Below are 16820 nucleotides of genomic sequence, written 5' to 3' on the forward strand. Positions count from 1 at the left end.
TTGTTATCATATTCAACATTTGCTTTTTGCATTAAAAAAAATTGGATTTCATGATTTAAAGAATAGTTGCCTACTAATATAAGCGCTGTAATTGCCAGCTTGGTTGGCCGAGAGGTTTAGCGTATCCGCTCTATTCCCCCCCCCACTAAGGCTGCGGGTTCAATTCCGCCCTGGGAATGGATGTTTGTGATTGTCTGTAGAAATACTAGTGGTGGCGGTGGTGGTTGGTGGTAGATGGCGTTGGTGTAGTTGCCTTTAGTGGTGGAGTGGGTGTTCTTCTTCGATGAGTCTTTGAACTCCCTGGAGGTGTCATGTAATAATAATGATGTAACGATAAACATTTTACCAAGTTATCAGTTTGCCGTATATAAGTCATTGTAAATAACTGTGTTCCTTGCGCAGTTAGCCATAGATATCCTTAAAATCTCAGTTCTAACCATTCATCTACCATCCATTCTCGATCTGCTTTTTTTTTAAATTATATTTTTGTTCGTTACAAATCTGGTCCTGCTGAGTCTACCATGGTTGTGTTCATCTCGACAAATTCATATCACAACGTATTGATTTCTTCTCAGAGAGCAGCGCTCATAAAATCACTTCGATAACATGTTGTTTGATAATCTATTTGATGAAATCTATGCTTCGTTTCCTTGGTTTGTTTATTGTTTTCAACACTTGTGTTCCTGATATTTGCACTAAAGGCACCCTGAAATAATAATAAACTTTCTAGAGATCTTTCGGTGAGCAGCTGTTTACTAAAATTATCAAAAGTAATCCTTCACTTGCCCTTAAATTTTTAGGACAAACGTAGCAATTAGTTGCTAATGTTTAGGCATTCAACTCCAAAGTGAAGAAGAAATTTCTTCTCATCATGAAGTCCATCTTACGCATCTTTTGAAGAACATTAGCATGTTGTTTTCAAATCCGATTTTAATATGTTTCGTATTACTCCTAACCTTTCCACCTATCCACTACATCAGTTTATTACAAGCATCTAGCCGACTGGATTGCCTTAATTGAAATCAAATAGTAAGAAACAAATTGAACGAACAAAGAGATAATCTATGTTTTTGTCATCTCTCTCTCTCTTTGTGTGTGTGTGTGTGTGTGTGAGAGGGGGGGATTATTATTTGTACTAAAATAAAAGTTCACATTGCCTTTCATATCGCGTGAATTAAGATTGTTTTATATGTTCTAATTTTTAATAAATTTTAGCATCTGCTTATGAATTAATATAAATTTTCTTTTTCAGTTCCTAAACTTTTGGGTTGGGTCGTAAAAACGTCCATAGCGAGATGTGAGACGAAGCAGCCGTTACGATTTACCAATGAACAAATAGCAGTGATGTAAGTCAGTCCGTTTTGTTTTTCCTTGCTTGATTCTGAAATATTCTGATATTACCATCTCTAACATATTTTTATTTAAAAAATCAATTTAATTTAAGTAGTTTAGGATTTCATTTTTATTACTATTCACACACTTACTATAGTCACTGTATTTTATTCACCTGTATGACAGTTGTAATGAATTGATTGCTATAATTGAGAGAAACTTATTTTGTATTAAATATATCGATTAATTGCCTTTCAGACAAAACTTCTTATTTCAGTATTACGTATATATATGAATTTTGGTTTTAATTAAGGATCGATTCTGAAGCTCGGACTTTCAGCAGGTTAAGTACTGTTAGTTTTAAACCGATGACAATATTTTGATTTCCTTGAACGCATTTTTCAAATTAGGGCATAAATAAATAACCAAATGAACTTCCTGATTTCTTGAAAGCTGACCTCTACTATGACGTGAAAGCAAACAATGAGTGGGCGAAGGTCTTTCTATTTAGAAAAGGACTTTCCATTAGAAGAAGGTTTTCTTTCTTACAAGTACAAGAAGGATTATTTTCTAAACGAAAACGAAAATAAAAACACGATTTTTAAAGTAAAATTGTTATATCATAGTTATATCTGGAGAAGATTATCGCTATCTGTGAGAGAAATAGACTAACAATGATTGAAGAATATTTTTTATTCTTCTATCGTCTTCTTTTTTATCTTTCCGATATTTTTCGATGTAAGATGTTTTTCTATTTTTGCCAATTTTAAATGAAATTGACCTTTTTTCATTTTTTCTACGTAATCTTTATAAGAACCTACATAACACTAGGATAGGAAAGGAATGAATTCTACGACCGAATTTCTGCGTTTCTAGCTAAACACACGGGCAACACTATTTTTGAGAGGAAACGTGCGTATCCGATGGAAAATAAATAATTTATTACCCAGCAACGGATAGCAGTATTTTAAGATAAATAAAGATAAACAAACCCGACAAGTTTCGTATGTCGTTTGACTTACATCTTCAGGGGTTACAGGTAGCTAAAAGTTTAAACACAAGATATGAGAAATTACTCAAAATAGTTCATTAGATGTTGTTAGGGCAGTCTAACTGTTCATCAAATTAAAAAATCTGAATGCAGAATCGGTACATACGTTAATGCATGCTATGCTTGAGCAATGCCGGATGTTGTCAGGTTCTGTGGTTCACGTTCACTCTGTCCGAGGTCTGACTTAGGTATATTTGTTATGAATGCTGACTAAACTTGTTGAAGAATTAGGCCCTGGTTTTTGTTGCATTGCATTGGGATTCTAAGGATATTTGCAGCTTCCTTGAATTTTCTTGTGAAACAATTTTTTTTTCAATATAAGACATGCTCGTTTTATGACAAAGTACATTATGGCCGGTGGAAGTTGTGTGCGATGCTAGGCCTGATTTGTGTTCTCTCCTTTTTTGTACGTCTTTTTGATGTTCGTTCATACGAATTTCCCTGATCTTCCGTCTGGCCTACGTTACAGATGCCACAGGAACAATAAATTTTATAGACACCTGGTCTGTAAAATCTTTGAGGGATAGAGCTACAATATTTCCAGCACAGAAGAAAAGCGGAATGAAGAATTACATTATTTAACACAGATCCTCAAAAAAATAGTTTTAAACCTAAGATAATCAAGAAACTCCTCCACGCACACACCTCCTATAAGTATCTCACAGAAACAAGATTTCAAAAACGCTATCACGCTTCCATATATCAAGAATGTTACGGAGAAATTGGCCAAATTACTATACAATCATAACATTAAAATAGCTTTTCTACCGGTAGAAAAAATATCAAAATTTCTACATCCCCTAAAACCTCCACATCACCCTTTAAAAAGACCAGGTGTATATAAAATTCACTGTTCCTGTGGTATCTGCTATGTAGGCCAGACAGGAAGATCAGGGGAAATTCGCATGAACGAACACCAAAAAGACGAGCAAAAAAGAAGAGAACACAAATCAGGCCTGGCATCCAACACAACTTCCACTCGCCATAATGTACTTTAGCATAAAACGAAAATGTCTTATATTGAAAAAACTGTTTCACAAGAAAATTCAAGGAAGCTGCAAATATGCTTAGAATCCCAACGCAATGCAACAAAAACCAGGGCTTAATTCTACACCAAGTTTGGTCAGCATTCGTAAAAAATATACCTAAGTCAGACCTCGGACAGAGCTAAGGGTTTGTTTATCTTTATTTATCTTAATAAACATGTGGTCACAATACCGAAAGCAGTATTTAAGTTTTCCTTTAAATGCAGTAAAGACATCATATATCAACAGTCTGATACAGCCAAGAAACTTTCAAGTTCATGTAATACTGAAAGCCTGTTGGATAAGTGGATAGACAACTCGCTCTTCAACCTACAGATCGTAGGTTAGAATCCCATTGTAAGTAGAGTGATGTTTGGGAATCTCTTTTGGTGGTACGTATCTTTCATCAAATGGTGTGAGACCATCACTCAGTTTTTATGTAAATCGAATCTCAATCTGATTCGATTATCAGTATAGAGAATTTCTCGAAATGCATTAATGGAGTGATCATATCGTACTGATGTTAACCCTCTCTAAATGTACCTATTAAAGGATGTATTCTGACCGGTATTTTTATGTTTCACACAACCATCAAGTTCCCGTATGATGCCGACTAACTCACTTTCACTTAATGTTTTTTTTGTTTTTTTTTTTCGTTCCAGACAGAATTTAAATCTAAGTAGTTCCAACCAACCTAAGATAATTGCCAATAACTATTGAACTGCTAAGGTTGGAAATAAAATATTTGATTTATTTTATTTTATTGTTTTTTGCCAAATAGATGTTTAATGGCTGTCCTTGGTTTGCTAATAATTATTGGAACAGTCCTTGAAGTAATGTTTATGTTCCTTCCAGGATCAAGTTTCATTAGTAGAGAAGGTAAGGATTTATATGCAATTTTCATGCTTTCTATAAAGCATTTTCCTGAATTTATAAAATGAAATGTAAAGAACGCAATCGGTGCAATAATTAACTTAAAATGTTAATATTAAAGATAGCATGCATTTTTAATTACCATAAAACGTTTGCACATTTACATTATCGCTGCAAGAAAAATTAATGATAGTTCGTTGTTTATAATTAAAATAAAATGCATAATTGCATCACGTGATAAATTTTAGCTGTGATCTATGAGTGCAAATGAAATTATTGTTTTCAGATTATGGTTATTTAAACCTCATTATTATTATTATTAGTAGTAGTAGTAATAGTAGTAGTATGAATTTATTCACACAATTGAAATATAATCAAAACAAGATATAATTCAAAAACAATTTGACGGGCAATATAGAGCAATTGGATTCTACCCAAGAATCAAAGAATTAGTCTGTCAGTAGCATCTATCCTATTCATATCCATACATGTATCTATCCATATCTTAAAATATGGACTGTTCCAATTAATACTGTTTTTTGTAAATCATATGAGGTCAATTGGTTGATGTTTAATTCTTATAAATAGTTGAACATCTTTGAATTTGCCCCAGGTGCACCGACAACTATTGGGATGACTTTGGTGTGTTTAAGCCACAGCCGGCCAACTTCGATTACCAGATCTCAATATTTAGGGTTTATTTTTGTTGTAGTTGATGTTGTTATCGGTGGGTACTGCAGTATCAACAATCCAAACTTGTTGATGTTCAATAATTGTGATGCCAGGTCTATTGTGTTCCAAATGCAGATCAGTTTGTATTCTGAAGTCCCAGAGAATTTTTGCTTTTCGTTTTCCAGTACAGTCTCTATTTTATGCTGCCACCAGTTATCAGAAGTATTGTTTGCATACATGCCAATAAATTAATTTGGTCGCTTGATCATGGCGGTATTTATAATCAGTTTTAGCTATCTTGCTGTAGGCACTGATTAGATGTTCTACAGTCTCATCTTTCTGATCGCATAATCTGCATTTTTGCTGTTATTATTGATGTTCAATTTTTTTTACTTTGATTGCATTAGTTTGTAACGCCTTTCTTGAGCGGCTCGAATAAATCCTCCTGTTTCTTTTTTTAATATATCTAAATTTTAGTCGTTGCCACGTCTTGGTGATGTCAATTTTTCCTCGGTGCCTCGAAGAAATTGGCCATGTACGGTTTGTTTTTCAATGCACATAACGTGCTGTTCTTTTTTGTAATCGATTTTTTTCCTATTGCTATTAGAAGGGCTTCTTGTGAAATGGCTTAAAGCATTTTCTCAGTGCTATTGTTGATGTAATTTTTTAAACTAATTTCTTCTTACAGTCTGTCTCACTTGCAGTAGCCCCCCCCGTCCACTTACTCTTCTTTGTAGTTACACATGTCAACGTCACTTCGTAGATGTAATGCATGATGCACAGTCATTAATTTTCGAGTTTTATGGTCCAATTGTCAATTATTATTGTTATCAATTATTATCATTATCATATAGGAACTTCCAGGAGATCAAAAACTCATTGAGAAAGTGCCCTTAAAGAGGTAATTGCTTGGTACCGATCATACATCTTCTTGAAAGCATGCATCTCACCAGCAGCTTATTGCATTCATATGCTGTACCTCACGTGCTGCCCAAGCACACTCTTACTCAGCTTTCAGGAATGACCACGTGACTTTCCCCCCCGTCTACCGTAGCTGCAAAATTTCACCTTTATACTGCACGATTCCCTTATCACCTTGTATATTTCTGTCATAATCGAATCTCTTTCTTTTATTTCTCAAATTTAGAAGGCTTCACTCCTTCAGTCTTTTTTCATATGAAAAGTTCCACAAGATGAATATGATTTTGGTTTGCTAGTACTAGACGTTTTCGGCTGTTTCTATCTCAATAAAAACCGCATGACTAAATCAGATCAGAAGTGCAGATGTGGTCATATCAAAACGCTGTAAATTAGGAGAAAAACGTGCTTATTCCTACACGTTCATTATTCCCACAAGTTATGAATATTTATTATTTATAAAAATTAATAATAAATGTTAAAAATACATACTAAATATATATCATAAATATATTATAAAATCATAATTATATATTATAATTATATATTATAAAATCAAATTTATAAATATCATAAATATTTATAATTTTGCTTAGAGTGCATCTAGTTTTAAAAATCATAATTTTATAAATAACTGTAATACATAACAATTACAATGTCATTTAACAATCTGTTATTTTTCCAATTAGGTATCGTTGTTCGAATTTTTGTATGCTTTTCCATATATAGAAATTCTTCAAGACTCTTCAACACAGACGTCTCTCAACATACTCTAACTGCTTTTCATGGAGTGAGATTTTTGTCTGTTAGCTGGATTATGATCAGCCACACGTATCTTCTAACTTACTGGCACGCTCAAAGTGAGTTTCCATTTTCGCCTTTGTTGAAGGAGTTATTTTAACATCATATTTTATTTTATTTTCAATTTTAGTAATGCATATGTTTTATTTTTATATTTCAAAATAAATAAAAAATTTGAAATTTGAAATTCCAGCAAAATATTAGAAAATATTGAAGTTTATTAATACACCATACGAATTTATACATATCCAGAAATTAAATTTTGTTGTTTGGATTAGGACTTAAATCCAATACCCTTGGAGGGTAATGGATGGCAATGCTGTAGCCAATGAAGTTCTAACTGAGGCTCGGCTATTGCTGTTACCCTCCTGTCATGATCAGAGCTTTAATTGCTCACTAGCACCCATCCCTACACCGTCCTCTACAGATAACGGGATAGATGAAAAGCATTTTTGCTTCGCCCGTTTAAGCCAGTCCTTATAAGGAGTGTTAATTGGAAGGTGGCTTTGAGTTGGGATGAACCGTGAGATGCGGTGATTAATACCCCTTGGAGGGTAACGGATGGTATTGCTGTAGCTAATGAAGTTCTGAGGCGCGGCTATTGCTGTTACCCTCTTGCCATGGTCAGAGCTTAATAGCTCAATAACAACTTATCCCTACACTGCCCTCTACAGATAACGGGGAAGATGAAAATTGCTGTTACCCTCTTGCCATGATCAGAGCTTTAATAGCTCAATAACAACTTATCCCTACACTGTGCTCTATAGATAACGGGGAAGTTGAAAAGCATTCTTGCTTCGCCCCTTTAGGCCAGTCCTTATAAGTCATAAGGATGATTGGAAGGTGCCTTCAATCCAATATTATTTCACAGTGAGTGCAGTTTTGTAAGGTTTGTCTAGGTGAAATTGCAATGATGGTATCAGCCTGCATCATGTGTTTCTTTTTGGTTTGTAGTATTGCTATGAGAGAATGAACATATGTATGAAGTGTTCTAATTTAATGCATTGCTCTAAAAGTTTCTATGAAATGCTTTCTTCGTTTGCTTTTCAGTATGCCAGCGCAACCCTCACCTATTTATTCTCGGTTATACAGAACAGCACTATTTCTAGTGACCTTCCGTTTTTAAATTTAGGACACCGGTCTGTAGTACTTTATTGCTCGCTCTTTACAAATATAATTTAGCGAAGTGGCCACAAACGTGTCTGTTCAATACATTCCCTGCTAGTTTGAACGTTGAGCAATTCATTTTGCGATAAATTAATAGGTCATTCATCAGACTTGATCTATCCATTCTATAGCAGATTTAGAAATTATCTGCATGAGCTCAATGTTGTTTTTGGTAGCAGAAGAATCAGGCTTTATAAACTAGATTGTCATTTAAATTATTCGTGAAAGAATAAAATAGGGTATAATTTGAAGTTCAAAATCTAAACTTAAAAAGTAATGCGCGCTTTTAATTTTAGCAATATGAGGATATTCTCCTGTCTGCTGCATATTTCTAAAGCTTTCTAATTATGTTTTTTCCGTGGTCGTTCTACTAACTGAAATAATTCTAGGTTTATGAATATTCATTAGAATAATGAGGCTAATATAATTTTAACCTGTTATTGTTTTTTTTTTTTGCGATATATTAATTTAAAGATCACGCGCACAGTATCCAAGTGACGTTTCAGTACAGGATTGAACGAAAATGATCAAAGCCGAAACTGTGCAGTTGTATGAAGCCTGCGAATAAATGCTACTTCACAGCAGGCACATTCTTCATCAGTCTTTTTCCAATATTCCTGCTATAGTTTTCGGTACAGTAAAGAACAACCTTTTTGCATTTATAGGAGTCCTGATGTATCATGTTGCAGGTTGCACATTATTGGAATATGCATTTAATGAATAAAGAAAGCCAGTCTCCATACTTTAGAAAGAGATTTCATATAATATTATTTTGATTAATAAATAATTTTTTGGATTAAAATTATACAAATTATTTATTTATGTAAATAATTTATATTACTCTCTCAAATTTTAATTTTTTTTTTTCGTAGTCCTACATATAATGAATTTTGTCCATAAATATTAATGCACCATTTTATTATAAAGATCAAGTTCATAGATTAAGTATTCATTGTAATTACGTTCCCCGTGGACGCCAAACCACCATGAGATGCGGTGATTAATACCCTTGGAGGGTAATGGATGGCACTGTTGTAGCCAATGAAGTTCTCACTGAGGCTCGACTATTACTGTTACCTCCTGCCATGATCAGAGCTTCAATAGCTCAATAACACCTTATCCCTACACTGTCCTCTACAGATAACGGGGTAGATGAAAAGCATTCTTGCTTCGCCCCTTTAAGCCAGTCCTTATAAGGACGTTCTCCGTGTTCCACTCATACCTGAAAGACAGATATATGCAGGTCAGGGTCGGCAAAACGATTTCGTCCAGACGCAGGTCTTGGCAGGCGCACCTCAGGGCTCTCTTCTGACCCCTCTCCTGTTCTCAATCTACGTAGCAGGATATCTGCTACGTAGATTGAGAACACGAGAGGGAAATTGAAAAACAGGAGCGGTAGCAGAAATGATACTGCATTAATGGCAAGATCTCTGAGCCCAAAACTGGCAACTAGAAGACTTCAAACCAGTATACATATATTAGAGAGGTGGCTGGCAGACTGGAGGATCCAAGTAAATCACCAGAAAAGTTCAGCCATACTGTTTACAAGAAAGAAAATCCATAATATGGAGGGCAGCATTCATCTTTTGGGAGTTAAGATTCCATGGCAGACTGAAGTCAAATATCTCGGAGTGATTCTTGGTAGAAAACTTCTATTCAGCAATCATATAAGACACATTGCCTCAAAGACATCCAAAGTCATAGCACAGCTCTACCCTAGGATCAACAGACAAAGTGAACTGGATAAACAAACAAAATTACCAATTTACAAGATGGTAATACGACCCGTCATCACTGAAGCATCTCCCGCATGGAGCCACACCGCGAATACAATTATTGGAGAACTACAGAGATTATAGAATAAGTGCCCGAGGATGATTCTAGATTCCCCTTGGTTTATTAGAAACTCCCAGATCCATAGAGAAGTCAACATCCCTTACATCTCCTCCCTTCTCCTAGAACTAGCTGAGAAGTTCTTTACCAAGACAAGCAACCATCCAAACCCGTTGATCAAGGAAGCTTCAGAATATAATGAAGCGGAAAGCTACAAATACAAAAGGCCTAAGTCTATCTCAAGTTCAGCTAAACACAGCTAATTTCACTGCCTTCATTGTGCGAGCATATAGCTCACAAACACTCCATTCAAAGTTCTTCCATTACAGACAAAGGGGAATATGAAAAGCAATTTTGCCAGAAATGCTATTCGTTATTCGTACGTTCCCCCATGTGGTTGCCGGGATATGAATAGCCTTACTGTAGCTCATGCACGTCGTACGAGGCGACTAGAATGGGTACCCATGGAGGGTAATGCTGTAGCCAATGAAATTTTAATTGAGGCTCGACTATTGCTTTTACCCTCCTGCCATGATCAGAGCTTATAGCACTATATTACCCTATGCATACATTTTCTTTACAGATAACGGGGAATATGAAAAGCATTTTTGCGTCACCCATCTAGCAAAAAAATATTTGAGTGATTATTTTTTCGAACATTGAATGCCAGTCATGGAGCGAGGTTAATCACTTATAGATGATCTGCAGTTGTTATTTATTAGCAATACCAATTTTTCGGTCACGAAGGAAAAAAGAAAAATAACAGATTAAGTTAAAAATTATATTCTTACTATTTTTCCCCATAAGATGCTGTGGTTATTCAAAGCGAAATATTGGCTTAATAATTTTAAAAAATGTTTATTATTACATTATACCTGGTCCAACAATATAACGTTCATCATGTTGAGTCGACATTTTATTTTTTCGGCTTTTATTTTAATGAATGGTTTTAGCATGAATAAATTGTTGGACAGTAGAACGGACATTCAGCTTAAAGGCTTCTTCGTAATGTGTCCGTGTAATCTCAGCGATTATGAAAGGACTTCCTTATCTATGTTTCGGTCTCTTAATGCGATGAGAAGTGTTCTGCGTAGGTAAACTATATTTATCACTTAAGAATGACTAGCCTACTATCCTCTCAAGTGATTCCCTAACATGAAAAGATTTTGTAACCTTTGACTCAAAATATTTATAATTTTATGCCAAAACAGCTTATTGACACCAGAAATTTTTAAAAGTTAATTACAATGCTATCAAATTACATTATTAATTATATTTTCCAAACAGCTCAAGGAAGAAATATCGAACATATAGTGAAGGAAATCGGATTCCAAATTCCCAATAACAGCTTCGTAGCTGTGGAAAATTTCATCTTCATGAGGTAACAAATTTCAGAATATTTACAATGGCAGAAGTAAATCGTTATATGATCACATTCATTCTTATTCTAATACTATAATTATTCATATATTCAATCAAAGGCTAGTTTATTAGATAAATCCTTATTATTAATCCTCTATTTTTATCAATGACAACGTCACAAATCTCAATAACGTAACTTAACGTGATATTAAATCAAAATGATGGTACGCAGATGAAGGTATCGTTAAAAGATCAGCTTTCTGTGATACTCACGCATAAGAGTATCTGGTCCAATTGCCACTCGAAAAATCTAGATAATGGCAGTCTTGTAACGGACGAAAGCATTATTAACGTGAAAGGGATTAAATCATCGTGCAATCTAACGGATATATTATTATTATTATTATTATTATTATTATTATTATTATTATTATTATTATTATTATTATTATTATTATTATTATTATTCAGAGAGACTCCCAGGGAATTAGGAATCCAACAAGGGAGGCCACATACCACCCGCACAAGCTGTCATACCTGTTCTTGAATTCAGTCACACTACTTGCACACACAGCATCCAACAATCGATTCCAATCATGCACCACTCAATGAGAAAAAATTCTAGCTCTAACACCCTCCTTGATAGCATTCCTTCTCAACTTCCATGGATACGCTAGCGTCCTTTCTCGATCACTCCATGAAATGGAAAACTCAGTCTACTGAAATTCTCTATAAACCTTTCAGAAGTTTGTACATCTCAATCATATCGCCTCCTCTTTATCTTGTTTGCTAGTGTCTGCTGTCCACAAATTTTCAATTTGTCTTCATAATCTGTACTCCACAATCCTAATATCATTTTTTACACTCTCCTTTGCACCCTCTCCACTGTATTAGAATCACCAGGAGACCAGATCTATACGCAATAGTTCAAGTGAGGTCTTATCAAGGTCTTGTAAAAAGGCAAATTGGCTTCCTTATCTTTACATGTGTGAAGTGTATTTAAAGTGAGTGTATTTAAAATATTTTGCTATATGACCCTTGAACTTCAATTTCCTGTCTCCTAAAATTCCAATATCCATAACCTCATCCGTTTCTTCAAGCATAATTCCACCAATATAATACAACATTGGATATCTAATCACACCAAATTGCATGACTTTGCTCTAACAAAACAACACTTTTCTGTAAGGAAGAATTTTACCGGATGAGAAAATGAGTCCATCCTGTCTAGGCATTCTCCAAATTCAGTTAATCTATGTTAACACAAGGTCTAGAGTACAGGACAGCAGAATGAATCAATCGACTGAATCATCGTGTCAGTCGGTAACCCTTGTAGGCGATGATATGGAGAGGGTTATCCTGATACATCTTATATTCTGTTATTATTGTGTAATGGTGCTAAATGCAACCACCTAACTAAATATTGCTATCGACTATTGGCTACGAATGTGGATTTTCGTTTTTCATTTGTCTATCTGATAAAGATTACTTAAAATAGTATGCCTCATCAATACTGATTGGCAATCAACCAATCCTAGTTCGATTAAGACCGGTTGATTGAGCAGGCCATTTAAATATGCGTCACCCATACTTATTCTACTACAAGAAGTTAAACGAACTATTCGCGACAGCGATGTCATAGTCTAGATTGCATCCCGCTGTCTAATTTGAAGCATTTGCAAAATGGTCGAATCTTTTTGTGTTAGCATCCATCGCGGAATGCTTCCGGTGCTCCGTGAAGTTTGTGTTCAACGAACCAGATAAGAAGGTGTTTTGAGAGCTAAAGGAGAAATGCTGCTTGTCTTGACCATTAAGGCAAGAAGCCTTGATGGTCAAGCTATTTCATATCAGCCTGGGCAAAATACACATCGTTTTCCAGATGGTCTGAAATCCGTTTTGGTCGAATGTGGAAAGACCATTTTTGTATATGAATAATAATAATTAATTAATTAACATTTCTGTGCTGTTTGTGTGCAGGATGATCTCTAACTAAGCTTGACATTTAAAATGGTGTGAAAAATATTTACTTAGTCGAGTAATAGTTAATTATATTCTCCAATAACTGAATTTTCGTTATGTTTAATGCATTAAGATGAGATCGAAATAAACATGTGAGTGAACTAATTTTTGGAGAATATCATAAATGCCTAAGGTTACATATGAAACTTTGGTTGGCAATTTGGCTTTGGCCTTCAGCAACGAATTCCTAATGCACGACAACTTCACATGAAACGTAAACAATCAGTAAGCTTCTTGATATTCAAAAGTACCTACCTGACTTTCTTTGGAATTGATGAAAACGAAGTTCATCCATAAATGGCTTTTTTGTAACATATCAGAATATCTCTGAAATAGTTTTATCGAATTTAAATATCACTGTGAAACAACATTACATGCTTCAAATTAATGACTTACAGAATATTACTGTTATACGTAATTTGTTTCACTTCTGATTTCTTCATCGCTTCTCTTATTCAGTGGTGTGCTGCTGGCCTATTGGAGAATGCGGAATAAGGAAGTGTCGATCAACATTCCACTGTTCATTTTCCGAAGAGTCTGGAGGTAAGTTGTCACGTGGTATTTCACATTCTTTTAATAAAATCTTAAATATAAATAACTCAGTATAACATTAATGTCATCTTTCCCTTTTCCTATTTAGAATAACTCCGTCTTTGATGATGGTGATAGCCATAATATTCGTAATTCCTTTAATTGGAAGTGGTCCAGCCTGGCACCTGGTTTTGGATCCAGAGATAAACAAATGCCGGCAGTACTGGTGGCGAAATCTTCTGTTCATCCACAACTTTTTCAGAGCTGAGGAAATGGTAAGCCTGCTAGAGAAACAGTTCATTTAATTAAGACCTTTACCTTAACAAATATACGTACGTACCATTGTGGTTCAACTGAATCAACATTTAAAGTTTTAAGAATTTAAGAATCTTCTTCTAGAAACTGAAAAAAAAATCTTCCGCAGGTTGTAGTAGAGTATACAGAGATCCAATACACTCGCTCACCCAATTGTATTCCCCCCCCCCTTCAGTTTGCAGGATAATAATAAAACGTTTATTTAGAATACCCATATTACATACGAGTTTTAGTATAATTAATGAATTGGGTAGAATTACAGCAGAGGGAATCATACCATGAGGCCATTGTATCATAGCTGTTAATTTATTTTTATTTTATCATTTGATGTTAATTCGAACCACAAAATATAAAAGTGTAGTATTGAACTGACAATCTAGAAATCTTGCCCTAGCCACCAAACATTGAACCTTTTCGATCTGCATGAGCTCTCCTTTAAGTACACAGGACGATGAAATGCATTTACCACACAAAGGCATTTACAAACATTCATGACCACAATAGATTTCGGATATTCTATGCGGTCAATTTGTCTGTTTTTCTGTGCTGGTGGATGGGGATGTTCGGCATACTGCGGAAGCAACTGAAGTATGAGATCAGTGCATCACGTCTGTTAATTGGTATAACCTTCTGAACAGTTTCTATTGTTGCACAAATTTCCAGGAGAGTAAACTCTGCCACCTCCATATGAGACCGGATGCCTTACCTTTAGATGGTAAACCCTTATGAAGGTTCTTTGAGATGGAGATAACTGGAATTCGAAATCCATTTATCACCAAGCAAAGGCATCAACTTCGTTCACTAAGTTTATGCAGGTGTGTCTTTACAGGTAGAATTGTCTGAATTAATATTACATGTTTCTAGCACTGTAAGAAAGAGATTCTGTAACGCAGTTGGAAAAACGACAATTGCACTGCAACCTTCGATTGGAAAAGACTTGACTTCGATTCTTGCCGAGACGAGAGGAATCTATATATGGGCTTTTCCAAGTGAAGGTGAGTTTGCCGATCCCATACGGAGACTGCAAGGTTTTTTTTTTACATCCCATAAAGTCGGGTTTTTCGTCCCGCATATAGACAAATCATCCAAGAAAACACACGCAATGTACAGATAAATGATACTATTTGTAGGAGCGGTGCTGGGTCAATAGATGGAGTTGTATGTAGATGTACAGAAACAACGATAGTAGCGTTCTGTATAATTAGTGGATCAAGATGGAGACCGGAGGTTGTAAAGTAGTTTGCCCTGCCTCGATGAGACCTTGCCACGTAAGAATATCCTAAATAATTCCACAGGATTTATAATAAAATATCAACTTTAAACTAAATACTATGTTGAAAGAAGAATTTTTTTGCTAACATTTCAATTATACGCCTTTACTTCTCGAATATTCTGCATTAAACAGACGCCTTAAATATAAACTTCCTCCAAAGCCCATTCCAGTATAAATCTATATGCGAATCGCAAATGATATTACATACAAGTTCTGTTTAAAAATTCTAAAAATTAGATAAGCTGATAAATAAAAAAAAATCACGTTTAGAAATCTAATAGAAGATACAATAATGGAAATAAAAACATAGAATAGGGCATCATTGTTATGTAAAAAAATAATAAAATAATAAAGTAAAAACTTTATCACACTGAAAAATTAAACTTTCTTCTGTGTGATAAATATTCTTACAGAAATATTGATAAAAACGAATACAAAATAAATATTGATAATACTAACTAAATAAACAAAACAAATAAAAAATGGATTTAAAGTGGGTAGACTAGTGGAGGAAAAGAAATATTATAACGCTTAAATTACTAACCAATACGCTTACTTTTATTAATCTTAAGGAATCAGTACTTAGATATTTTACATTCTTTGTCGTTTTGTATATAATGCCATACATTCGAATAGAATTAGAGAAAGTAACCCTTAATTCCGAAGGTTAATAACATATTAACTGAGATTCTGCGAATTACTTGACGTACCATCAACCTGATTTATATAAAAAAAATAAGAAGAAAATCCTTGGAAATAAGACTTCCTTACAGTGAACATCCAGAGTTCTTTGTTTCGAAAGAGGAGACCTCTGTAATCTCGGCACAGTCTTCATTTCCACGGTATATTTATTCTCGATTTTCTTTTCCTTATAATCATCTAATGTAATGCATTAAATGTTATAATCATTATTAGAATCGTGTTCACGGAAAAAGTAAGTTTTGCTAAACTTCGATTTTTGTCTTCCTTGAAGAATACTCCGTTTAAAAGAAAGGAAATCTTCTTATTAAGCCCACTTAAGTTCTCAATTATCGTTTACTTATCCCTCTTCTATGAAACCCACGAGTCCGTAAACCATTCATTTCAAATGACCTTCGAAGCCCATCGAAGGTTAAGGAATTTAAGAAACATTTGCTTGATTCTGCTGATCACTTGTGCGATAACCTTCTTTCCCCCAGAAAAAGTTCAGTTTTCCTCCCTCATTTACCAAAATAACTGAATATATCCCTTTTGTTCATAACGAGTTCTAGTTCTTGTAATCATAGCGATTTTTTTTTTTGCAAGTGACACTTCCTTTGGAATAAATATTTTTTATACAACAAAATTAAAATCTTTACTAAGAATATCGTTTTCAACATTCAAAAGATGGTAACTGAATTCATTATAATTTTACCTCTATTCTGAATTCATCAGGATAGAGGTGAAATTTACATTTGGATAATTTTTGCTCTTCTAACTTTAATGCTCCAAATATTCTAATTAATTTAGCTTTGTTCTGGACACATTAGATACTTTTGAGTTGAGTATTAGTATCTAAAGTTTATTCAATTAGCACAACATAAAGAAGTTTTAAAGGAGTGCAAATGATGTGCTAAGATACGTTTTAGTCTTATAAATTCGTTCATATTTAGAAGAATTTTTTTTGTTT

The 16820-nt window shown here is 34.4% G+C and overlaps 1 protein-coding gene across 1 annotated transcript in view; it reads left to right on the forward strand.

Annotated features, from left to right (window-relative positions):
• LOC150104015 (uncharacterized) overlaps positions 1-16820 on the forward strand; it is a 40929-nt gene that overhangs the window by 12332 nt on the left and 11777 nt on the right. Inside the window, exons 4-5 of the mRNA XM_090396381.1 lie at positions 1253-1346; positions 13694-13859. Coding sequence (XP_090252507.1) covers positions 1253-1346; positions 13694-13859 — 260 coding nt within the window. The remainder of the gene's footprint in view (positions 1-1252; positions 1347-13693; positions 13860-16820) is intronic.

This window comes from Typopeltis vanoorti, chromosome 8, assembly GCF_054136105.1.
Source record: "Typopeltis vanoorti isolate ZY-2024b chromosome 8, IOZ_Tvanoo_1.0, whole genome shotgun sequence".
Lineage (NCBI taxonomy): Eukaryota > Metazoa > Arthropoda > Arachnida > Uropygi > Thelyphonidae > Typopeltis > Typopeltis vanoorti.